This window comes from Anser brachyrhynchus, assembly GCF_964034855.1.
Source record: "Anser brachyrhynchus genome assembly, chromosome: 23".
Lineage (NCBI taxonomy): Eukaryota > Metazoa > Chordata > Aves > Anseriformes > Anatidae > Anser > Anser brachyrhynchus.
The window spans coordinates 4,872,361-4,897,977 of record NC_137716.1 but is presented as its reverse complement, the minus strand read 5'-3'; the positions used below and the strand labels follow the sequence as shown (position 1 = coordinate 4,897,977).

Genomic DNA, 25,617 nt, shown 5'->3' with positions numbered 1-25,617 from the left:
TCACACATACATGGGTTTGCACCGCAAACAGTCTTTCATGCAGCGAAACAGTGCCATGTTGGTCTGTGATCACTCTTGTTTAGATCTGTGCCTGGACTTTTGAATATATGCAAACAAGCAGCAAAATGAGAATTTACTCAATAAGCATATACATCATTCCTTAGAAACTGCTAATATGCTTTGGGTTATGTTATGAGCAGAAAGGCAAAATTTATCAGGTGAATTATTTATTTGTCCAGTTGTGTACCGATTCATTTTTGCGTGCTTGTAGAGCCAAATCTGGCTATATGTATCCGACAGGAATACATGCAGTGTATTCATATGTATGTGTTGGAAGCTTTTTCTGAGAAAAGCAGAACCCACCTCATTCTCCAATTATAAATCTCTTAATTTATTATACAGACCAAAAATAAAACGTGTATTCAGGATTGCTGATTGGTTATATAATGCTTGTGAGGAAAACTGGCTGTAGCTGAGCTGTTTTAATCCTTTGTTTTTAACTCGGCTCTGCTACCAGAAACCTTGAAATGTTCCTCTGGAGAAATTCTTGCAGAAAGAATAGGGAAGGATGCCAAAAGGATGGGAGTGTCGTGGGGAGGAGGAGGAGGTCTTGCTTTTATTAATGTATTTTTCCCCCCTTGCTGTTTTTAGCTGCAATTTAGGAATTGAGATTTTACAGAAGAAAAATAGGGAAAGCTTCTCATTATTCTAATATTTCCTTCAGCTTTCAAAATAAATTATGAATCTCAGTACAGGCCTAAGGAAGGGAGAGGAGCAAAAGGGTGGGGGTGGAGGTGTGCATGAGAAGTTACAGCTTAAAGTTCCTTATTTGTGCTGCATGGTGTCAGGTGTCGGATGACAGGAGGGGATGACATTTTTGCAGGGTAAATGCTTTGACTTTAAGGTTAAAGCTGTGACCAGGGAAGAGGAGATCCTTACGATGCAATTTTCTCTCTAAGTCTTTACAGGTGGATAAAGAAGCTGCCCCAGTCTCTGCAGGGGAGACCACCTCCTTCGTCCACCTTTCTAAGTGCGGACAGAAGACCAAGCCTCTGATCCCAGAGATGTGCTTTACCTCAAGTGGAGAAAACACAGAGCCCCTTCCTTCAAATTCATATATTGGAGAAGATGGAACCAGTCCCTTGATATCCTGTGCCAAATGCTGCCTGCAGGTTCATGCTAGTGAGTATTTCCTTCTTCACCAAAGTGTTTTGGATATTCAGAAACTCTCAAGTTTCTTTTATGTTGCCTATATTTGAATACCTCCTAGGCATGCTTGCTATTCCTGTCACTCCCGCTCCTTCCTTTTCTGGTACTAGTATGTGTGTATATCTGAGTCCATCTTGGCAGTAACTGTTCTTAAAATATACACAAATGCACTTTTTACTATTTGTTTTGTTGGCTGATTCTTCTATGCCTCACATAAAAGATCCTTCATTTTGTCGTCTTTTATTTTTTGCAATAAAGCAGAAATCACAAGCTGATTGCACTCTTTTTGCTTGTTCCTATATCGGCCTTGGGTAAGGTAAGGTTGGTTAGGTTGTCTTGTTCTTGTGTACATCAGAGATTATGGAGTAGTTGCTGAGATATATTTTTATTAGTGCCTGTGTTGCTATTTGTAGGATTGGCACTTGATTAACAAAAAGGAACATATGTCTGTGTGTTTCCCTGGTAGTTACGTCTAAAAGAAGATCTGATTAATCCTTGTAGAGTGTACCTTCATTGTAGATTGTATGACATCTAGTTAACATTTGCACTTGTACCAGGAGATGTGACAAATTACTGCTCAGCTGTTTGATCTTGACAGATGGGAAGTCTTATTTGACTTGCATCAGCTGGAATTACTTTTGTTGTTCCAATTTTATAGTCCACATGTCACCATGCAGCTCAGCTTGACTGTCTCTTGTGGAGAACTAAAGTACAACTCTTCTTTCCATGCTGTGTCTGTGATTATGGTCACTTCTGGCTAATAAAAGCATATGATAGAGTGTGAGGATAAAGACTGTTTTCTTTCTTCACAAACTGTGGTATCTCTAGCAGTCAGAGCAGTGATATTGTGTCTTGTACATCCATCCATATGTCTTCAATACACTAGTCTTTCAAAATAGTTTCAGTGGCCAAAGTCTGATTGAGGGAGAGAGTGATGTGGGCACAGTGATGTTAATCTGCAGCCTCAGACAGGGTGTAGAGAAATTCAGATTTTTGATTTAGCTGTGCCTTACCCTTGTGAATGGGATTTACCTTCTGCATTCTATTCTAATGTGGTCTCAAGTGTCTTCTTGTTTCCTTGTCACTGTTTGTACAGCAAAACTGTGATATCCCTTTGACTTTGCTGCAGAGAATCCATTTGCTTTATTACAGGATTGCAGGGCTCAGTTGTATTTTGGTTTATCTGGCAGCATGCTGTAAAACCAGTTGGCAATCTCCTTGTTCCTGAGAAGTGCCCTCACCCTGCTGTGATAGGTTACGACAACAGCAAGGACAAACAGAGAAGAAAGCTTTTGCAAAGGTTTCTTGGTTTTTAGGGTGTTGACAAAATCCATAAAAAGAGCATATTTTTCTGGTTCCTTTAGGGTTGTTGTTAAAGGAGAATTGGGGGTTCAGTCGGTCTTAACTATTTCTCCCTCAGATCCCATAGTAGAGCTGCCTGTAGACTTGAAGCAAGAAATCAGTGCTTAAATTCCAGCCTATCCTACCCCATTTCGAGCTCTAGAAGTACTTGACTTAAAGGCGTCCGTTTCTCTTTCAGCTTAGTTTCCAGATTAGTTTAAGATTCACCACCCCTGCCCATGTTCTAGGATTGGGTTGAATCTGCTTCCTTGGTTTGCCATGTGATGAAAAGAGACTTCAGATACAGGAGACAGCTGTGAATCTATATTATTGACTTTTTTTGACAAAATGTTTGTGTGGTTAAGTGGATGATTTTTATAAATCGAGTTATTGTGGCAATCGCAGTGCTTTATGAATAACTTCTTTTACGTTTAATTCAGTAATTTGAGACTGTCCTTTCCCTCTTGAATTGAACAGTCGATAACTCGGTACTAAAGAAATATTAGCATAACTCTGGGTATAATTTCATTTCTTTCAGGCTGTTATGGAATACGTCCAGATTTGGTGAATGAAAGCTGGTCTTGCTCACGGTGCTCAGCCAACGCATGGGCAGCGGTAAGCATCTACACTTCTGGAGATGAAAGAAAACTTACTGTGTGGGTTGATTACATACCTCCACAGAGATGGGTGGTGGGAGGATACGGTTTGCATCGCAGATGTAGTCAGCTTTTTGTGAAAGGTCTGGGAGACCTTTTCAGTCCTCTCTGAAGTGGTTTTGTTACTACAGGAATGCTGCCTGTGTAATCTCAGGGGAGGAGCTCTTCAGATGACCACTGATGGGCGGTAAGTAGTGTTTTTAAATATTTTTGTCCTTCTATATTGCATCTCATCTTCTAGTTTAGTGGGTTTGGTCTCAACGCCCATTGTAACAACTAGTTTTGGCGTTCTGAAGGTAACTGCTATTCACTAAATTATTAGGGTGAGCTTGAATAACTACCATCTTACACTCTGGACCATGTTGAAAACATCAGGGCTTTGTGGCTCTTAGCATTCTTAAATTTGGTTCATTCTCAGTGAAAAGTCTTTTCAGAAAATGTTTAGTGTCATGCGAGATCAAGTGCATAAGAAGGTTGAGCCCTGTTTTTCCAGAGACCTTTACCTTGTGCGACCGTGATTAACGAATCGGTTGGTAACATTGCTAGGGCTGCCAACCACCATAAACATGCCTTGGTACTGTAGGTGATGGAGTCAGAGAAATGTTAACTGCCCTCTTGAGTGTTTAATTCAAATAACAGTATACTCTGTTTTCTCCCAACCTTTTTTTCCAGGTGGATCCATATAATCTGTGCTATTGCTGTCCCTGAGGCCCGTTTTCTCAATGTAATAGAGCGTCATCCTGTGGATATCAGTGCTATTCCAGAGCAGAGATGGAAACTGGTAGGTTTCTTTTGATTTTGATGTTCTCACTCTTATTTCCCACAAATGCCAAGGAAGCTGTATTGTTTGCATGTCTCCTTGAGGTGCTCTCTCAGTGCCTTGACACACAAAAAAGTTGTGATTACCTGATCTGCCTTTACTCTCTAGGAGTGTGCTCTTACCCTAGGCAGAGCCTGGGGTATTTGCCCACCGCACATTTGGGGCTAACCTACCTGAAACTTTCAGTTAGTGAAAGTACCACATGGCAGGAGTGTGATGGGAGATAGTAACTGGAAAGAAGCTGACACGCTGACCTGTTCATCTCTGATTTGATTTTCCTTAAAGTATTTCTCTTTGTCCATCAAGAAATTTATTGTAGAAATTAATACATCTTTGTGACCGTGACTGCAAGGCAAGGCTCTGCAAAGACCTTAATAAAAGTCCAGCTACAACTTGTTACTTAGCTGCAAATAACCTCATCTGAGGGATTAGTAATGGATGATTCATTAGCTCAGAGCAATTAATCTTTGTGTTAGTTAATGCTCCATCGCTATAGTGCGTTATTGCAAAATAAATTGTGCTTTTGCTGTTTTTTTTTTTGTGCAGAAATCAGTTGGATGACAGTTGGGAGTGTGGTATGGGGGAAGGTGAAGTTAGCAGTGATGTATTGGTTAGGACTGATGTATTTGTTAACTGTGCAGCTATTTAGTGCAGGCAGCCCAGCCAGGGCTGGGTGAGAGATTAGGAAGAATCTCTGTCTGCTTCCAGAGTTATTTCTCTGTTGTGCAAATGGGTTTTGTACACAAATGTGAATGTAAAAAGCATTCATTATTCAGGTGGAGTGATGGAGCGGTGTGATGTGAGAGTGATAAATCTTACAGCACTGGGTCTTTATGGATCATCTGACATTTCCAGCATGCATGCTCTTCATTACCAGCACTTGTAACGATGAACTGAAAATCCTTTTACACAAGACTTACTTGTATTGCTTAATGGAGCCTCACAAGGAAACATTATGACTTAATTCTTTAACTCTTCTGTGGCTACCTTAGAGTTGTATAAAGCCAGGGCAGTATTAATGTACTGGCTAAGCTGAACTAAAACTTTGTTGCTTCAATCTGTTCTGCAACATTGGCTATTCCATCCAAAGCCTCTACACAGACCTACTACATACATGTCTTTCTGCTCCTGAATTAAAGCTTCATAGTTTTGTTGATCTCTTCAGCGTTGTATTCCCTTTACACCTCATGTTTTCTTCATGTCTGAGGGAAGGTAGAGCATTTTTAGGAGAAGCACTTCAACTCACAGAGTCTAGTAGGCTTCCAGGCTAATTAATGATTATAAAAATCATTCAGCTCTGTTGGTCATATTTAGGAGTGCCTTTACAGTATGTATGCATGCACCATCAGTGTCTGTTGAAAACAGTTTGTTGGTGTTGCCACCACATGTAACGTGACTTTGAGTGTCATTTGGTGCAGGAAAGAAAGCAAATAAACTGTCTGGAGCTAAAACGTGAAAGGCAGTGGTGCTTCTACAGGCAGCATCGGGGTAGTGTTTGAAGGAGCACAGAGGAAATTTAAATTGGGAAGGCTCGTGTGGGGAAACATGTTCATGAGCCATTGGGGAGAGTTTTCTTAATAGTAAGGATTTTGCAGATAATTCGTGGAGCACATGAGGGAGTCAGTGGAGGATATTGAGGGGGGGATGTAATTTTTTTTTTGGTGGGTTTATGTTTTCTTCTTTTGTTGCTTTTTTTTTGGGGGGGGGAGAGATGTGCAGCTTTATTTAGGAAGACAAATTGAAGGGGACTAAAAGGTTGTGGATCTGATGATTTGACATTGATGGAGATGATGCAGTGTTAGATATAATTTGAGAGGCGGCTTTTTATGCTGAAAAAGATGTAAAAGGATAGTAGAAATTATGCAAAGGTTGTGAGTTGTTGAAGTGAAAAGATTAGAGCTATCTGAATAGAAGATATCTAGAGTTAGAATAGAATAGAGTTATCTGTGATTTTTTTTATATTTTTATTTTTTAACATTACTGTGGGAGGGCTGATGCATCAAAAAATTTCAGTGACTTGTTTAAAGAGTATCTTCTGTTCTTCAAGCCCACACCAGGCCTCCCTTTTTCATCCCAGACTTCTCAGTTCGTTTGTGGGTATTGCATCATTCAAAGAATGTGGCTTGCATGCTTCCTGATTAATGGTGTATTATGGGCCTGTGTGCGTAAATTATTTATGACGTGGAAATTTGGAATAATTAGCTGTCATTCCTCAGTGGAGTAAATGAATTGCAGTGTTCATCAAACAGGAGACAGCCCATTTCTTACTCTCAGCTATGACCCAACTCTCCGGTGTGCATTTATTCTGAAGATTTTTCTCCTGTGCTTTAGACCTTCTCACGTCTCCTCTCCCCCAGGAAATGTCTTCAATCTTGCACGTGCTGCTTCACTGTAGTACCTAGCACTGGGGCTTCTGTTCATCACATCTCCCACACTTCCAGATCTTCAACATTTTCACTCCTTTCACCGTCTTCTACATTTCAGTCTTACTGTAGCTCTCGTTTATCTTTATCCTGTGGTCATATTTGCTCTCAATATTCCACTTTTGTAGCTCTTTTGCCTGCCATAAGGAATCTGTCTACCGTCGGGGTGTCATTAGATGCATGCTAATCCTTCTGGCTTGGAAGAAACCTGTTTGCATCAATAAAGGCAGATTCCTGATACTTCAGGGTTAATACTCCCGTGAGAGGCAGTATTGAGCACACTGTATATCAGCAGTTGTCCCTGCTGGCGAGAGAATTAGGTATTGACAGTTTAATAATGAGATCTCATTGCTATTGACTTGCTTTCAGTGCCGTGTTCCTGCTGTGCACTTTGCTGTGGTGCTTATCTGGCTTTTGAACGTGGTTTACAGCGCGATAAAGGCATAGCTTATTAAATATGAGAAAACACATTCTGGCAACACTAAGGCCCTGACTTTGAATTTCCTGGCTTTTGTTAGTTTCAGTAAAAAGGCCAAATTAATCTTTGGTGTAAACGTACTGACTTAATTTAATTCACAGGAAGTGAATTTGACTTATTTCATATACATGGGGGACAGGTCCCAGTCGGGGAGTGGTTAGGTTGCAGAGAAAGAAGGAAGAAGGTATCTCCCTTTCTTTTGTATGTTTTGCTTTGAAGGAAAAGAGAAATAGTCTTTGGAGAAGGAGTGGTCTTTTATTTGCCTTGGCAATGGGTTATAGCACAGTGGGGCTCTTAGCTAGGCCCCATGGACTATGATAACACAAATATAACATTGAAATTTGGCAATTCTTATTTGATGTGTGTGGGTTTGTTTATATGCAGTATTACTCTTAATATTTTTGAGGATACACTTTCCAGTTAGCCCAGATCTAGGAGCAGAGTGAATTTGTACTTCTGGGGGTTGCATAGGCTTACTCTGTGACCTCAGGAAGCTTTCGTTACATTGCTAATCCCATGGGATGTAGTAATTCATACGGACCTTACAATTTAGGTCGTGAGTTCTGTTATGTTGCGTACTTGGAGCGCTGCTTTAATGGAAGTGAGGTAAACGAGACACTGTGGAGATTTAAAGAGGGAAAGAAAGGCCCTGTTTAATATCAGACACTGCAGAGAGAAAGACAGTTATGCATAATATCAGAGTATGTTTATAGGACATTTATATTTAGGTGGGCGGATGGGTTGGGAGGGAGGCCGTCAATCAAACTTGGGGGGCAGTGGCTGGAGCAAGCCAGAGTAATGTGCTTTGGAAACAGTCATCTGGAAATGGGCACTAAAAATTATTGCTTTCCTCTGTTCCTCCTTGTATATGGAAATTATTTCTCTGTAATAAATAAATTACGTGGCTGTATAGTTGGATTCACAGGCTTATAATATCTCTCAGGATTTTATTTATACGAGCTGTTTTAAGTAGTGCAATTCATTCTAACAAGTAAAATGCATGTTCATCTCATGTGTAATATTAAATTTTCCTTGATTTGCCTTGTCTAAGAAGCCTCGGCTAAGGTAAAGAAGCTTTCATCGATCAGTGACAGATCCTCTAGACTTAAGATGTTAAAAGCCTAAGAATGGTGTTTCCAAATAGTTGCCTAGAAATATTTCCAAGCATCCAACTTAAATTTCTTTAGATTGGGATTACCAAAATCTAATCTCATGTATTTCTGAGAGGCTTTAAACAAGACTTTGGTGCTGTTAAGGAGGAGATTTATCTTGTTTCCCACTGACACCTAATGCTTGCTTCCAATCTTTTTTACGTTTCTTTTTAAAGCAGTCACGTCTTAAGTTGCTTACCTGTCCCCTCTAAATGCTGTCTAATTAGATAGGTCTAATAAGTGGATCTGCTTTGCAGAAAATGATTTAAAAATGCTGAAAGGTTACATACCATTTTTTTCCCTTTGTAATTCTGATGTTTGGTACAATGTTTTAATTTCTTCTGAGTTTTATCTCCAGTAATCTGACATGGATCGTAATAAAACACTTACAGTTGGTATGTTTGTATGTAAAAAAACAAACGGCAACAAAAAGCCCCACCATTGTTCCAGTACATGAAATGATATTCTATTAGATCTGATAGATAAAATGTTCCATTAAACATAATAGAACAAACTATTACACAGTTATCCTCTGTTCTGTTCTTTCCAAAAATGAACACATTATTTTTCTGCAGTGTCTCTGATGGCCTAGCTGCAGTTCGAAGTAAGATAGACATGTTTTATATATCTAAGGAGGATGAGTATTAATAGGCAGTTCTTGAATAATACTGATGTGTGTTTGTCTGTTAGGTCCTCCTTTCTCTCAGTCCTCCTGTGAGCATAGTCTCAAATTGGATTTTAGTCTGCTTCACCATCCAGTATGGTTCTGGCGGGCTGACTTACTGGTAGATGTTGTCGCGGTTGTGGGAATGATAAGAAACTACAGCAGGTACTCACTTGGCTTACACGTGATTCTAGGCAAGTGTATAGAGTTGGACAGGCAATTCTGGCAGTGTTAGATTTGGCCTCATAGCATGAAATATCACCGTTTTTGGCTGTGGCTTCTGGGCTGTAGACACTAATGTTAAGAACTTTTTAACCCTGTCAGTTGTCAGGATGCCAATATGTTGCATTAAAGCTGCCGTTGACTGTCTGCATAATGCTAACTTGTGTTTCAGAAATGCGTGTACTGTCGGAAGCGGATGAAGAAAGTGCCTGGTGCCTGCATCCAGTGCTCCTATGAGCACTGCTCCACTTCCTTCCACGTGACCTGTGCGCACGCCGCTGGTGTACCCATGGAGCCGGATGACTGGCCCTACGTTGTGTCCATCACTTGCTTCAAACACAAAGCAGCTAACCAGAATGTAAGTTTGTTGGATGTTTTTTATTTTTTTTTAATTTCTGCTGTTTTTATAGAGCAGTTTCACTGCACCTGTATTTTTAACCCAGCTTTTCTGATTGCCAGTTTCTCCCTTTTTCTCTTCAACATAGATTCAGTTTCGAAGGGAAGTGACCCTTGGACAGACTGTGATCACAAAGAACCGGAATGGACTCTACTACAGATGTAAAGTGATTGGCACGACAACACAGACTTTCTATGAAGTAAACTTTGATGATGGTTCATACAGTGACAACGTTTACCCAGAAAGCATTATTGTAAGCAGCTCACTATGGAGACTATTACAGTTATAAATGAGTGCGAAGTGTAACGTGCATTCCTTCTGTACGCTGTGGGGTGGAACAACAAAAGTTTAAAAAAAAAAAAGTCATAAAAGTAAAGTTGCTACTTGCATAGAAAAGCTCATACTGTTCTTCACCACCATCCTTCCTGTTTGTGACATTATCTCATTTCATTTTTTTTCTTTACAAAAATGTGGTATTGCTATATGCATATAACTTAACAGAATGCAGTGTTTGTTTTAAGTTGCATCCTATTTGTTTTGTGGTTGAATAATCTCTCCTTTTTCAGCTGACAAGTGTGATTCATGGGGGAAGCAGGTTGTAAGCGCTTCTGGTTCAAAATAGGAAATGCACTTAATAGAGGGAATGTATAGAAAAGGCTGACTTGTCAACTCATGTGTTCTCTTCCTGATTGTACCATTGATTCACCATGTGAAACAGAGCAGGTCACCCTGTTTGGTTTTGGTGATATAGGCAATTTGATGTTTTGGGATTTGTAGTGAGAAAATTTCTAGAACTGAGTACTGTCACCAGAAGGAGGTGCAAGTGCTTATTTCTGTTCTTTCGGTGTTTAATGGTTTGTTTGAGATTACTGCAATTAATCACAAGTCTAGTAACTTTCTTATGCTTACTTATAGGAACTTCCCCGAGTAGTGGTTTTTAACACACCTCTTCAGCTACTTGTTGAGCTTTGTCTCTGTTGGCTGTCTGACCTTTTTGCCTGTCTGTCCTCAGAGCAGAGACTGCATCCGAATGGGACCCCCTCCAGAGGGTGAGATGGTTCAGCTGCAGTGGACAGATGGAATCGTCTATAAGGCCAAGTTTATTGCAGCCCAGATCAGTCAGATTTATCAGGTAAGTATGGAAGAGTATCCGTGTACTTCATATTGACATGTCTGATTGTTACCCCTATTGTATAGGCCACTAATGTTGAATGTTTGCTCTGGGCTCGAAGAGAGAATTTGCCTTCTGAAATTAATGCTGCTGGTAGTCTAAAGAGAAATGTAGTGTTAAAATAGGATCAGGGTAAAGGTATTCTGTGGCAGAATATGACTGCATGGCTAGACATATGTCAGACTGCTCTTAAAATATAAAATAGATTTGCCATTTTTTGTATTGTGGGAAAAACACGCAACTTCTTGATTATAGTTGTGCAGTTTTTTACAGCTGAAGAGAAGGAAAAAAGCATTAGTAAACCGAAAGGACTTGTTCAAATCAGTACAGGATTGCTTAGCAAGCAGTAGCTTTTCTCTTGAAGGTAAATGTCTTTGCTCTTTATTTGGATGAAGAGGCAACACTTAAAGACCCGTTGGTCTCCAGAAGTTGTTCCTTCTCCTTGACCCATAGCAATTGTTCCCTGAGCGTTCACCACTGTTAGGAAGCTTCTACACAGGAACTTTCCCATAACAGAGGGCAGATGGAGGAAAAGCCATTCACCTCCATTGTGGGAAAAGTGTTTAATGGCTGATGTCTCAGATTCGTTAGTGGAATACTGAAAAACAGCTCAGATCTGAGTCAGGTCAAAAGTGACCTGCTCCTACTACTCTCTGATGGCTATCTGATGGCTCGTGCTAACTGAGCTCATGACCTACAGTTCCCCATGAGCCAGTATTTACATAATTAAAACTTTCCTTGACAATTCGAGAGAAAGGAAGGGAAATTATGGGTCAGGAGACTACTTCAAGGGGGGAAATAAACCTCTGGCCATGGGAAGGTACTTTGCAAAGCAGTAGCAGCATGTGGGAATAATAGTCTCGTACACTCTCACCACCTCTGTTTTTAAGTAGAGAAAAACAGCAGCCAGGTTTTTTTGTCTTTGAGTCTTGCACATAGAGGATTTTTGTTTCTGGAAGGCTCTAAAAGTAAAGGAAGATATAACCTGATAACACAGCACTGGTATTTCAGCACAGAAGGTTTTATAAGATGCAGTGTGTTCATTGGATTAAATCTGTTTTAAATGTTACCAAGAAGCTGAAAATTATAGTGATTTATAAAGGAAAGTGTACTTTGTGCACATCCTTTTGAAAAATACATGCTGGAATATAATTGTTATTTTAAAGAGGTTGATGCCCCTAGACAATTGTAAAAGGCAAAGGAAGTCCCAAATCTTGCATTTGTTTGAAATTGGGTTCTGGCTTCTATCCTTACTGCGCACAGAGTGTTTCATATCTGTGTGCAAAGAGCACAATAGTCCACCTCGTCAGTTAACGGTCTTCTTCGTGTGCATAATGGAAAGTAAATGCTTCAGAGAAGATGTGATCTGAGGTGACCCTGGTTATGAATAAGTACAATATGTAGTTCCATAAAGATCTATTTTTATGCATGCTTTTCAGCTTAATCACAGTATGGGAAATTGTCATCAATTTCTCAAAGGTAAAAAAAAAATTTGAAACAGGCTATTCCACTGATAGTGACAGATGACAGAAAAATATGCATGAAGGAGTCTGGGTTTTTCAGATCGTGCAGTTACCTATAGGTAGAGCTCTTCTCCATGGGGAAAATAGCCTGAATAGCTTTCGACATTGGTTCCTTATATAGATACTTATTTTCAGTAGTTACTGTGCATCTCTATTGTCTAATAGGATTATATTTAACAACACAGAGATGGGGTTTTTGTTATGAAATAAGCGTGTTCGTAGGAAGACTGCATGGATTAGCTTTGGCATTTTCATCTTGCCTTATTTTGCAGTAGCTTTCCAGTTCCCATATCTAAGCCTGTGCTTTGTGTGCTAAGATTAGTTGTGTATATTTAAAAAAAATAAAAATAAAAAATACCCCAAACGACTTTCAACGTACACTAATGTGTGTTCAGAACAGGCCTTAAGCCCTATCAGTAATTTGGAGCTTTAATAAACAAAATCCAACCACTGTGTGTGTGATGGTTTGCGCTGCTGCTGCCCTGCATTGCCAGTTCTGCCTTTCTGCTGGAGATCGAGCACAGGTAGTGGAAATGGCAGACCTGCTTGTGGCTCGGCTCTTAAACTTGTCCATTTATTTTCCCTTCTGACTCCGCTATGCTGGCGGTAATATGTAAAACCGGAGAGTAAATGGGGCTGGTAGCACCTTAAACCACCTCAGTAGGGCTCAGCAGAGCTCATCTGTCAAAGGCTGTTCTCCTACCTGCGTAGTTATTACAGCTGATGTATGCTGCTCGGTTAAGGGACCTCAGCAGGCATCGCAGGCCTGGTGTAACTGATGAGTAGTAAGACCTGGGCAGCACGGGAGGAGGAGTTCAGAGAACAGACGATTGCTTCCTTCTGAATGTGTCCAGTCCGAGCTTGCCATCCCCTATTAACCGTGTTGTGTCTTCCTGCGTTATCCGAAAAAGTAATAAGTCTTAAGCAAAGGAAACGAGAATCTCTTAACATTTGTTAATAGTTTTAACATTTTTATATGCACGTTTTCATGAATAAACATTCCTGTAACAACTGATGCATAATTCATGATATAATCAGTGCTTAGTGAAAAAGATTTGACGTGAGGACTTACCACCATTTCTTGTACCTGGCTGATTATTTCTGTTTGTTAAAATATAGATGTATTTTAGTAGCTGGGGTTGTTTCCTCATGACGTGTGAAAATGCTTTGTTTAAGATGAAAGAAATTCTTCATCTTCATATTGGCCTGAATACAGGGCTGCCTTTTATTATAAGTGAAAAGCTGCTTTTTTCAGGATTTGAATTTAAAAACCAGTGGAAATCTCTAGCCCTCTGACTGGGATGGAGGACAGAAGTAGGACAGAGCTGGCCTCTGATGCTTCCTTGGTATTCCCATGGGACTGAAGGGCCCATGCTTGGCATAATCTGGGAGTGAACTGTTCAGGTACTGTAAATCTAGAGGCCAAATGTTCTTATTTGATGTTCTGCCTACTCTGCAGGTTGAGTTTGAAGATGGTTCCCAGCTAATGGTAAAGCGTGGTGATATTTATACCTTGGAGGAAGAGCTTCCAAAGAGAGTGAAGTCTCGCCTGGTAGGTATCAAAGGAAGAAGTGCGGTAAAATGGCTGTGGCTTGCAGTACTCATTCACATTTTCTTAACATATTGTTTAGACATTAAGTGAACACAGCCTCCGCTTTCTCTGGTTGTAAAATCCCAGGTCTTTTGCAGAATATGTATAGCAGGAGAAATTCTTGATGTAAATGCTTGAGAAGCATTTAAATGATTTTCCATTTTACATGCTCAGACCTGATTTTTGTGTTCTCTGGTTAAAAGATTATGTTCATACCATTTTACACCACATAGTGTATGAATTTAGTTCTATGGATTGCCATTCTGTCTGAATACTGCCTTTCCTCATAAGTCACGTGGATGGGCCTACAGCTAAGTGGAACCTGGAGAACTGACTAGTGACATGGGACCAAGACCCCATTTCTTACCAAACAGGAGATGTAAAACATAGTCCTTACCTACAGATCTCTTATATAAAAGATCAGTGTGCCTTTAACTGCATGCATCTGAAATATTCAGCCTAGAAATTGAGGGATTTATTTCACAGCTTGTTTGGTCCAGACTTGCGGGATGTTTTCAGACCTGGTGCTTTGATCTTTAAAGTCATCTCATTTAAAGAAATAATGAGACCAGATTCTATGCCAGTGGAGAATATACAGTTTTCCTCTTCATTCTAAATGTCACGTTAGCTAGTGCATGACAGAGACGGATCCACAGAGTTATTCTGTGATAAGGCTGTGGGCTTCTGTCTCTCTTAAGAAACAAAAGAGGATGGTCCAACCATTCCTTAGGAGTACACAGAACTTCTCTGCCAAGTTGAACCAGTGATTCTGTGAACCTGCAAATCCATGGCCACCAGCAGAAGCATGAGAGGCACATTGTTAAAAATGGCCTAGTAACAGGCAGTTACGTGGAAAAACTCATGTCAGTTTGGAGGAAACCTTTGTTTGCTTATGCATGAAAGGCTTTTACTAAAAAAAAATATCTGTAAAATGGTTTCTGTAATGTATCTCTATATGGCTTCTCCATCTTCTTCGAGGTCATTCATCACAGTAAGACCTCATGGCATAAATTTTACAGTCTTAACAAGAATTCACCTTGTTATCCTTGAAAGATTTTTGGTGGCAAAGAAACATCCTAGAATTGATTTCTATGATGCGCACAATATTCTGGTTTATTTAAGCTTGACTAGTAATAAAGACAATTATTGGAACTCTGAAATACAAGATTTGGAAAGTAACGTATTCTCTGCAGTGGAAACCATCAGACTTTCTATCAGTTCCAGGGAAAGGAATGCAGGCTGGAAAGTGAATTAAAAGTTTCAAGTCTGGTTGAAAGCTAAGATTTTTCACATGTACTTTCCGCTGCCAGGAGCGTTAGATGATATACCATGGAAGTGATGCTCACGGTGCTTTAATGTAGAACAGCAGAACAAAGGAACAAAGCAATAGGAAATTATAATTTCTACCAAGAAATGTACCTCTTTTGAGAGTGTAAGAAGAGGATGAACAGAAGCAATCATTTGTACAGTCATGTTAACCCCAAATGCTTTCTTTAGGTCTTGGTCTTTCTAAGACACCAGGGAAGCCCCAATTTCCTGTGTGCCTTCTACAAGGAATGAATAACGTGAAGAGAGAGAGGAGGATAGGGGTAAACAGTGAACTGGCAAGGCAGGAATTGAAGTAAAAGATATTCTGATACAGAAGGAAGGCAACGTGAGGGCTTCTCTTCAAGTTTGTTTTCAGAAACCCAGAAGTTTTTCTTTCAGCCATGTGCTTTGCATGTTTTGGAGTTCGCTTTTTGTACAGAAATTCTCTGTACCACATTGTTCGCTCGCTTGTTGTCCCTGCTGCCTTGTTATGCAGGTGCACTCAACAGTTTGTGCAGTCTCTTTCTGTTTTCGTTCTGTGCCTCTAATGACTGTACTTTCGTGTCTCCTGCAGTCCCTCAGCACTGGGGCCCCTCAGGAAGATGTATTTTCGGGAGATGAAGTGAGAGCAGCTAAGCGCCCCCGGCTGGGGAATTCAAGAAATCCTGAAGAATATGGACAAAACCAAGATTACTTGGCCTTTATGGAGAGCCTGTTGCAGACACAGTACCAACCTGGAACTCAGAGCAACATGTTTTAACCAGGATTAATTAAATACAAAGTTAACCCTTTTCAAGCCCGCGAGGAAAAGAAAAAATCAACAACAAAAAACAGAAAACTGTGGAATAGAAGACCAGCGTTGTGCAATAGTCTGCTGTGAATTCCTTTCATCTTCTTCTGGTTTAGACTGCAAGAAAATTCTGTCTGGCTGCACGCTACCTCTACTTTGCCAGACGTTGCTGACCGATAGGAGCTTGAAAAACTTTCTGACAGCATTTCACATGGAGTCTCGGGAAGAGTTTGTACTAACAGAGCTTTGTGACTGGCTCCTTTCTGTAAGGCTTGGAAAGGGTTAAAATTTGATAAAATGACTTTTTAAAATATGTCAAACTCTTTTGTCTTTAAAGGTGCTATTACATTGACTACTGAAGCAGCCTTTGGAATTGTGTTTTCTGTACATAGAAGTCACCTTTGTGAAGTTTTCTATAAATAAGCATTATTAAAAAAAAAAGCAAACAAAAATAGGAAAATGAAAGTTTCCACAAAACATTTTTCTAGATTATGGCTTTAAAACTGAAAATAAAATCCTCCCCTCTCACCCCCAAATGAAATGTGACTAATATTACAGTGGGGAGAGAGAAAGCAAGCGCAGATGTCCTGGAGAGTTCTGGGTTCTTTTTTGTAAAGAAACACTATCTTCTTTGTAATCTGGGGAAGATGGGGAAAGAAATGTTTCATAGCTGGGATGTTTCTTACAGTTAATTCTCTTAAAGACATGTGATAGATGTGTGCATTTCTGCCATGTCACCAGGAAGGGACTTAGTGAAACAATGGCCAGGTTCTGGTCATTCTTGTCATCTTCCTTCCCCATCTTTGCCATCTAAGTTGCTTTCTACTTTAAAAAAAAATAAAAAAAAATCAGCATGGCTTTCAGTTACAATACGCCACTCGGTTTTGGCAAGTGTTCTGTTGCTGCTTCTTGTGTTAGTTCCTTTACGAGCCATCCCCTTCCCCACTGCAGACTAGAGCATAAAGAGATTGTTCTAGCTCTCTGGTAGGCATGTCTCCCATAGGAACCTTTTCTTTCTTTGTCTCCATTTTTTTGAGTTGTGCTCCTTACAGTTGTGAGAATCATTCCATGACAGAAGCCTGGGAGGTGTTTGTATGTTTTTCTTTTATCCTATTAAAGAAGAAATTCCCCAAACATCTTTGATTGTTGTGACATCCTTTACTTAAGTAAAGACTGAGCCTCTGAGATACTCCTGGGAAGAGGAACGCAAGCCCTTCTTTTCATTGGACTCAGTTTGCTGAGAATTGAACGAGCATTAAAGGCAAAAACAAATCCTCAAGTACTGAGTGGGCAGCTCCCACCTGAACACTTGAAAATCACCTCCGGTCAAAGAGCTGTTATGGAACAGTGTTTTCTAAAGAGCCTAGTCCTAAACCCTACTGAAGTCACTGGAAAGTCTTCCACTCTCCTCGGAGGACCTCCGTAGAAGGAAAGAGAACTGCAGAAAGAGAACTGCAGCCCTAGTGCAGAGCTGGGAAGGGGACGTGGCCTCCAGAAAGTCTGGGTGAAGGGGGGCACGGGGGCACCATGCCACTCGCCCAGATGGCCCGGCCTGGCAGAGGCCACGGTGAGACAGTAGAGCTATCCGGAACGCTGCACGGCAATCTTTTCCACTTAATTCCCTGAAATTACCGGCCAGAAAGAGACAATATTCTTTTTTTTTTTTTCTTTAAGTCCCATTAGCAAGGTGGTCATTGTTCTGTGGAGAGGTTTTTGCGCAAGGCTATAGCTGGATCTTGCAGGGAATAAGTGGGAAGGATTTGTGGGCTAGCAGATGGTAGATTAGCATCTTAAAAGACTCGATGGGTATTAAACTGTCCTAGTGAAAGAGTGGAGATAGAATGAAGCAACTTTTTAATTTTTTATTTTTTTGGGTTTTGTTCTCCCTGGAGAGAATTGGAGTTCCCTTTATTTCTTCCTGCCTCTGCTACGGGTTATTTTCTCTGTGTGTGTGTGTCGGCGCGTGTGCACGCGTGCGTGTTTGTAAGAAGTTTGAAACAGGGTTTTTTTTATTTCTGAGATATTGACGTTTTCAATGGATGTCTCCAAGAATAAAATCAAGCTGAGACTAATAAAAGTTTTAAAAATTGGCAAGGTTCTTAAAAGCCTCAGTTGTTACTCCTACATAGCTGTCTCCTGTCGGTTAAAACATAATTTAGCAGAAAGCTTGCTTGTATAAAAGAAAAAGAATGTTGCTAGGCCACAGAGAAATATTTAAAACAGTTGAAAGAAAATTTTAACAGCAGAGGATTTTTTTTGGAGGGGGAGGGGAAGGGTGGGATGGGGATGAGTGGTTGTGAGCGACGGGGAATTTCCTCTGCATGTTCAAGTCCCGACTGAAATAGCACCGTTACTGTATTCATATGTAGTACCTTTTAAAAAATACTATTTATATTGTACAAAACAAAGTGTGTTTCCTCCCCCCATATTCAGATGATGAGTTATGTTTAAACATGAACCTGGAACTGTCGAATGCCCTTCCTTGTTGCAGGGGTTCTCCTTTTTTTGTTTCTTTTTAAATCTCTCTTTTTGGTTTAGGAATGACTTGTGCAGATTATCTCTAATGACCATATTGATGGCCTCTGTGCATCAGGCTATTGAAAAGGAAATAGGAAATGCACATTCCTACCCTCCCCTTCCTCCAGTGAAATATATTTGTAAGTGTCTGATTATGTGCTATAAAAATACTGATTTTTTTCCCTAGATTAAGGATGTGATGTATTTTTTGCCTACTTTTTTTTTTTTTTTCCGCTGCCTCTAGGTTCATAATGAATTAAAGGCTGTTGAGCACTTCAGAATTACAATTTTTGGGGGGGTTGAAGTCTCTTCATTTCTAAGATCAAAGGCTTTTGTACTGCAGGAGAAGAAAGCTCCCAGATCTGGTTTGTAATGATGACTGATTACCTGAGCAAGAGAAGCCAAGACTCATAAACAGGAACATGGTCTTTTCCTTCCGCTCCGTTAATCATGCAGAAGAGCTTTTTGCACCCCCTCCCAAAATTAAGAACCAAGCTTGCAATGTATTTTTGGTCCAAGGCCCAGGATTTGCTTTAGCTGGATTTCTCGTAAGAACAGCGGTTGCTAAATAGCCAGAGGTGATCCTAAAATCCTTATTTTTTACATCACCAGGTTGCTATCCTTTTTGGGAGCCTGCCTCGTAGCCTTCCAGTGGCCTTTCTCTCTAGCCCATGGAGGTCATGCTGACATTGAACCTCTTGAAATAGCATCTTCCTGAACCTTCCTTTAAACACCTTCATTCCCCTCTCTAAGCCCTAATTCTTTTCTACAAATTCCTCTCAAATTGTTGCAGTATGAGGCTAATGCTGCAGAACACGTAAAAGAAAAGGAATCTGCAGCTTCCAGTCCTCTGGGGCTTAATAGTTTTTTGCGAGATAATCTGAGGAATCACTAGTGGGAAGAAGCTGCTGATAAGTCCATTGGAATTTACACCCACACCGAGCTTACCTTTGAATTTAAGGTCTGCTATATTGCTGTAATAAGAACAAATATAATTTTAAAGATGTGGTAAGAAGTGGTACAAGCTTCTAAGTAACTGCCTGGATCAGTCATCAAAAGCCAAGGTTCAACACTTTCTATCACAGCCTCGCAGAGTGGGATAGGCTTTGTCACACAAACCTCCCTAAGTCACTGTGGTTTTCTGTTCCTAGCTGAGATTGCTGCACTCAAATATAGATAAGTGGAGTTATAGGAAATGGTGCTGTACCCAGGGAGATGATGTGAGTACTACGACTGCTGTAGCGAAGAGCTTTGCTTCCTGTGCTTTCCTCTGTCTACACTTAAGCACTGTTTGGGGCTGGATGAAAGACTGTAGATGAGCGCAACTCATTAGCCTTTTCTTCTAACCTCTCTGCCTTTCTCGTCCCTGGAGAAAGTGAGTTTGTGTCTGTCTTCAAATATTATGCAGCTGCCTCTCTTGCTAAGGCAAGTTGCAGTCCTTTTGCTTTTCAGTTTCTCCACCTGTGCCAACGCCATCCTCAGGAGGCCCTGCTGGTGGCCCCACGTCCCACGGCATGCTCACGGGCATCATCGGTGCGTGCTGCGTGGTCTCCTCCTGCCTGGCAGTGGGCCCTGCCCTGCAGGGAGCTTTTCAGAGGACACAGCCATTAGCAGACCTGCAAAGGTGAGGACAAGATCCCCCTGTGCGATGCTTTAGCTTGTGCAAAGGACTGCACTTCAGTTTCTCCTTGCTGCTTTGCACAAGTCCAGCTTCTCTTGGGCTGGTGAACAGCAGGGTGTCCTTACGGCAAGCAGCTGCTCTGAAACCTGTAGCACAGAAGCTGATAAAACTCCCTGAGTCAGTGTCACTAACTGCCACATGCACAATGAAGACATTTTGTGATAATTGCTGGCAGCGATGAAGAGACAGGCATCAACAGGCTGCTTATTTCTACCGTGAGGTCAGCAGAGACTTTTGCTGTTTGCCTGGCTAGTGGAATGGGACAGAGAGATTTGTTAACTCCTGGTTGGGTTGAAGAACGATCTTTAACTTGGGAAGGAGAAATGGAGGCGATGTCTTATTTTCTTTCTTCATAAGGGACAGGATTATTAAGTAGACTTTACAAACAGCGCTGCTGGTTGGGGTGAGGCTGTTGTCCCTTGGCTACGGCTGGGATGGAGCGGACGGCCCTAACTTCCAAAAATGTGTGTTCCATGTTTACCATTTTGCCCTTGGCTGTCCCATCATACTGTCACTCTAGAAGACGCCTTGTGGTAGCTTCTAGTCCTATTGAAATAATTCTTGCAAGTGCCTTGCTGCAATCTCCAGCATGCAGCTCTACATGAGCACGTTCACACGTGGCAGTTGGTGGCTTTCCCCTTCACGGCCTCTCCTGGCTTCCAGCGGTGCTGCCGGTACATGGGAGGGTAAAGAGAGCTCCCAGGCACTCCCTCTTTGATGTGCTTGCTTCCTTTCTGCTTTGCTTTTGTGACCGTTTATTTTAGGGAAAGAGCAGATGATGGAAAAACATCGTCACATGCTGCAGACATCTGTGCTTTGGCCAGTTCTGCAGAACTTCTATTTCTTAAGGTTATTCTGTGGGGAGTTTTCTCTGTTCCTCTTCCCTCACTGTTCACATTAGTTTTTCATCAGTAGTTCTTCAGCTTGAACAAATTGCACCAGTTTACTAAAACTACTCGTTAAACAGGTGCAATTCTCTTCTGGAAGAATGCCCTTATTTTGGTTGGAGTGCTTTCTTTGGAGAGTTTCAGCTTAAGATAATCAGGAGCAGTTTTAAACTAAACTTTGCTTTGAACCTGGGGATGCTGTTTTAGTTTAAAAGCAATTTGAGTTGAACTAGCAGAACTTATTAGGGCATGTCTTCCCTGGTAGTGGGCATCCTGTGACTCAGGGCTATGAGGAAGGCAGTGAGCGATCAGCACGTTGCTTCTGTCGCCTCTCTCTCTGGCTTGGATTTTTTCAGAGCACAAAATGAAGGCTTTCCTGCAGCAGGTCCTTTTGCTAGTACTGCAGTGGGCAAGTCCTTGTTACTTTTCTTGTTGGGGTTTCTTTTCCCTATGCTTCATACAGCTAAAGGTAGGCTAATGAGCTTTTTACACCCTTTTAAAAATAATTCCATCACAATGTCAGAAGCCCCATTTTGGACTGAACTGCAAACGGACCAAGTCAGGAAGTGCAGGTTTGCAGCAGACGAGGTTTTCCAGGCATGTGATTATACTTTGATGGATTAAAGCAAGGAGGAGCACTGCACGGAACCTGCCAAGTGCTAGAGCTGTCCCTCTCGTACCCTGGCAGGTGAGAGAACAGCTCCGTGCAGCCCTTCCCACACCCTCCTGCAGTCTGACACGTCCCAGACACCTCCCAGGGTGCTTGTCTTTGCGCCTGTCCGTGGGATGCTGTGACTTCAGCTTCATAGTGCCTGGGCTAGAAGGACAATTTGTCCTTTTATCTCATTGCAGGTTAACAAGGAAACCCTGTACTGAGTTTAACCCTGAGCAGCGTAAACCATCTCAGCTTCTGAGCATCTAATAGCGATGATACTCATGGGTGCTCCTCGAGGGGGCATTACTGCCTACTTCGCCAACCAGAATTTTGTGGGAGGAAAGGCTGAACAAGCTTCTTAAGACCCCAGCAAAAACACTCCGAGTGAATTCCTGTGGGTTCACCGATTTCCAGCCCCGTATCCAGGCCATCTCGGGGCTCTCACCTCATCAACAACCATACTGGTGCACACAAAAAAAAGCAAGCAACTTTGGTGAAGTGCCAAGGCTGGAATGAGTTGGGGATGTTGAGCTGGAATGGTCTGGCAGCTTTGATAGCAGAAAAAAGATAACCGCTCGGTTTATTTGCACACCAATAGAAAATCACTGGGAGTTATTTATTCTGCATTAGAGGAGCAAAACAATTAAATTTTTTGTTTCCAAGAGGGGAAATGGAAAGGTCACTGTGTAAACACTGTTTGGAATTACATAGCGACCACAGCTTAGCCATTTTTCCTGTGGAATAAATAAGAATTTGGCTGTGTTTCAGCACAGTTGACTTTGGCTTACCTCTATACTCTAGTCTTGCCATTTCAGATGCCAGCTGCTAATATCCTCCAGCGAATGAGCTTGTAGCCAAACTGTCTCTGAAACAGGAGTGATACCCTCCCCTGTGCCCCAGATCATGGTTTAAAAATAAATAAATGGACAGATCCACTGCTCATCTGCTTCATTTAACGGAGCCATCTCTTGAAAACACAGCAAATTTTCTTTGATTAGGAATGAATGGTCAGTAACCCATGATGCAAGCCAAGATGCTGCCGCTGTTTGGAATAACAGGGATTCATCTGCCTGACTAGCAAGATCAAATCTGACTTGATTGCAGGTACAGAAGGGTCACTGGACAATTTTCTACGTGGAGAAGCAATGAGGTGGGGGAGAAGGGCCGTTGTGCCTGTCCGATCTCCTGGTCTCTCCACTTAGAACTGAGGTTTATTTCTTTTTGTTATCTTAATAGCTTGGAGCCGCTAGAGGATATCGAGGCTGAGGAAATGGTGCATCTGATTAATCTGGGATTCAGCTGTAACATGGAATTAGCGCTGCAATCCCATAGCTGTGTGTCCTGTGTTGGGTGATTAATGCGAGATTTTTCTCCGTGTCTAGTGAAAAATCTGCCTGAGTGCCACTGTTTCTGTGAGATCCCAATGCTCAGGGATGTTTCTGTTTTACAGAAACAGTTCATCACAAGCTTTTTTGACTAATTATGAGTGTAGAAAATTGGCTGCTTTTTAAATGTTATTATTACTCTCACTTCTGTGGCATTCTGAAATCAAGAGCACGGTCCATTTTATCCAAATTAATTTCTCTGTAGTTTTCCTCAGTAGGAAGAGGCATCCTCATATTTGCAGATGACACAACATGGTTGTGGTGCTCTGCAGTGAGCGGTGTCACACTGACCTATTGCTGTGGCTGAATTTAAGCTCCCCTTCACCCCCGCCTTTTTTTTTTTTTTTTAATTGCCGAATGATTTCGCAATATTTGTGTGATAAACCTGGGGAGGCAACCCCAACATCGAGCCTCTCTGCCCCACCACCGATTGTACTTGTGGGTACTTCCCTTGATTTTGGACGCCCTTTTTATGATTTTACATGATTTATTCTCAAAGCACAAAGACCAAAACTTCACCTCTATTTATAGCACTGCCAGAATCATGGCAATATTTCACTCCCAGCAGGTGATTGACTGAAAAGATGGGAAAAAAAACAACACTATCTTATCTCTGGTGCACTGCTTTGTTTTCTTATGCAGTTTCCATTGCAGCCTGTGCTCTCTTTGCTGCTTCTGGTCTTAGGCTGGGCAGTATTTTTAACCTCTGTGCCTCTCTCCTCTACACCAAAAGCCCAATAAAAAGGTATGTCCCCTTGGGTTTCTTTTGTCAAGACCGCAGTGGTTGGGCCCTTGCAGCCCCCCGATGCAGTGTGAATGCAGCCTGTCAGTGTCTTGTCACCTCTCTAATGTGCTTCTATTTACTGCCATAATCAGCGCCCCTGAAAGGCAAGGCTGAACTGCTACTATTAAATATAATTGTCACCGTGACAGGTCCATTGTGGGGTAGAAAATCTGTGCCTTTCAGAGCTGTCTCTCTGATAAAGAGCAGTGGTGAAATCAGAAACGAATCCCCAGGCTCCACACTGGCATGGCAAGGGGGCCTGGGCCTCTGGAGGCTCTGAGGAGCAAAGGCCGCTTGTGGTGTCCCTGGCTGTTTTCCCCTGTATGAGTCAAGGAATGCACAGCATTAACCCTCCTCTCCTTTGCTCCTCCGCAGATCCACCTGCCATGGACACCACGGCCGTGTTCCTGCTGTGGGAGCCTCCCAGGCAAAGCTCGGGCCTACCAGGTGAGGCTGCACCTACCAAGGAGGAGCACTCGCCAAACCCCAGCCACAGGTGAGTGAATTCCTGCCACAAAGCCCTTCAGGTCGTGACCGGTTGCTTTGCACTGAGGTATCTCACTGAGAAACGGGGGGGAATCTGGCCTCTGGGGACTTGGGCTGAGGCTTTTCCCTCTCGTCATGTGTGTGATCCCAAGTGACAGTGCCAAAATTAAAGGAGAATTTTCACTGGTATCGGTAGTGCTAGTGCTACCAGAGTACTAATTATAGTGGAGAAGACACTTCCCTTACCAACCTCTACTTCAAGCTCTTTATTGCTACCTTAGAAAAGTAGTATTGAGTGTCCTGTGTGATGTATTTTGGAGACAAAGTTGGATGACATTCAATTTGTCTGTTGGTTTTCCTCTCCCAACTTCTGCCTGGATACAGCTGAGCATAAAAAAAAAAAAAAAAAAAAAAAAAACCTCGGCTGAGAAGGTTTTATAGTTGCACCAAGATCCCTAAAGCAGTTTCTCCTAAAATATTCAGGCTTAGTCACCAGTGAGAATGCGTAGTGTAGCTCTAAGATTTGGAAACTGCGTGCGGATACAAATGCGCAAAACGCCTACAGCACAGCACCTGGCACCTGAAGCCTCTGTCAGTGCAGGGGGGGAAAAGAGCACGAAATGAGCTCCTTGGAGGCGCAGCGAGCTCTGCAGCAAGCAGGGCGGTCTGCTGAGAGCCGGCGCGTCCCGCTGGAGATTCCTGATGCCGAAGCTCGTCCTGCCACTGCCTCCTGGCTCAGTACGGCACTTTGCTTGTCTGAGCCTCGGTTTCTAAATCTGTATCATAATGGTTGTAATCTTTCCTTTCTGCCATCCTTTTCCTTCTTATTTTATGTCAGTTCTCAGTAGGGGAAGTTTCTTCTTTTTAACAGCCTTGCTTTCAATTTAACAACTCTCCGCTTTCCTGTGCAAAATTGCAAATAGATTCTCCCAGCTGCTTTCTTCCTATACCAGGTTAATTTCTTTCCTTGGGACTTAGCTGCACTGTGTTGAGCGAGGAGGAAGATGCCTGCCACTAGCAGGCTTTCGGTGCTGGGGAGCGTGTTCTCTCCTGCTGACCTGAGCCTCCAAGCTCCTGGCAACCTGGAATTTCCTTTAGGGCTTCTTCCAGTCCAGAGCGAGGTTAAAAAAAATTAAATCAAGGTAGCGGAACCCAACACGCTATTTTACACTGTAGTGTTTCTGTGATTTATTAACTCCAGAGTAAATCAGGGAAATGTATGGCATTACATTTTTGTGTTACAGTGGCATCCTGCATACATGATTGGGTTTGAGACTCTCTGGTAGAGGAATAGTAAAGCACAGCTAGGAAAGGCCTGTGCCCTGGGAGTAGTTTGCAGCCTCTGCCAGGGAGTTGCAACAGCTCTGTCTAGGACACAGTGAAAAAGGGCGATGGTGAAAATAATGAGAACATGTGCTTTCCTGTATGTGTGACAGCATGTATAATTATGAGTCTTATGGATATTTTATTTTAGTGAC

The 25,617-nt window shown here is 41.9% G+C and overlaps 1 protein-coding gene across 4 annotated transcripts in view; it reads left to right on the top strand.

Annotated features, from left to right (window-relative positions):
* KDM4B (lysine demethylase 4B) overlaps window positions 1-16,878 on the top strand; it is a 90,342-nt gene extending 73,464 nt beyond the window's left edge. For all 4 annotated transcript variants that reach the window (XM_080566134.1, XM_080566133.1, XM_080566132.1 and 1 more), the window contains 9 exons: window positions 960-1,182; window positions 3,089-3,165; window positions 3,338-3,393; window positions 3,879-3,987; window positions 9,137-9,322; window positions 9,450-9,614; window positions 10,374-10,493; window positions 13,515-13,607; window positions 15,529-16,878. In XM_080566134.1, coding sequence (XP_080422260.1) covers window positions 960-1,182; window positions 3,089-3,165; window positions 3,338-3,393; window positions 3,879-3,987; window positions 9,137-9,322; window positions 9,450-9,614; window positions 10,374-10,493; window positions 13,515-13,607; window positions 15,529-15,714 — 1,215 coding nt within the window. In that variant the 3' untranslated portion in view covers window positions 15,715-16,878. The remainder of the gene's footprint in view (window positions 1-959; window positions 1,183-3,088; window positions 3,166-3,337; window positions 3,394-3,878; window positions 3,988-9,136; window positions 9,323-9,449; window positions 9,615-10,373; window positions 10,494-13,514; window positions 13,608-15,528) is intronic.
* Window positions 16,879-25,617: the final 8,739 nt, after the last annotated feature.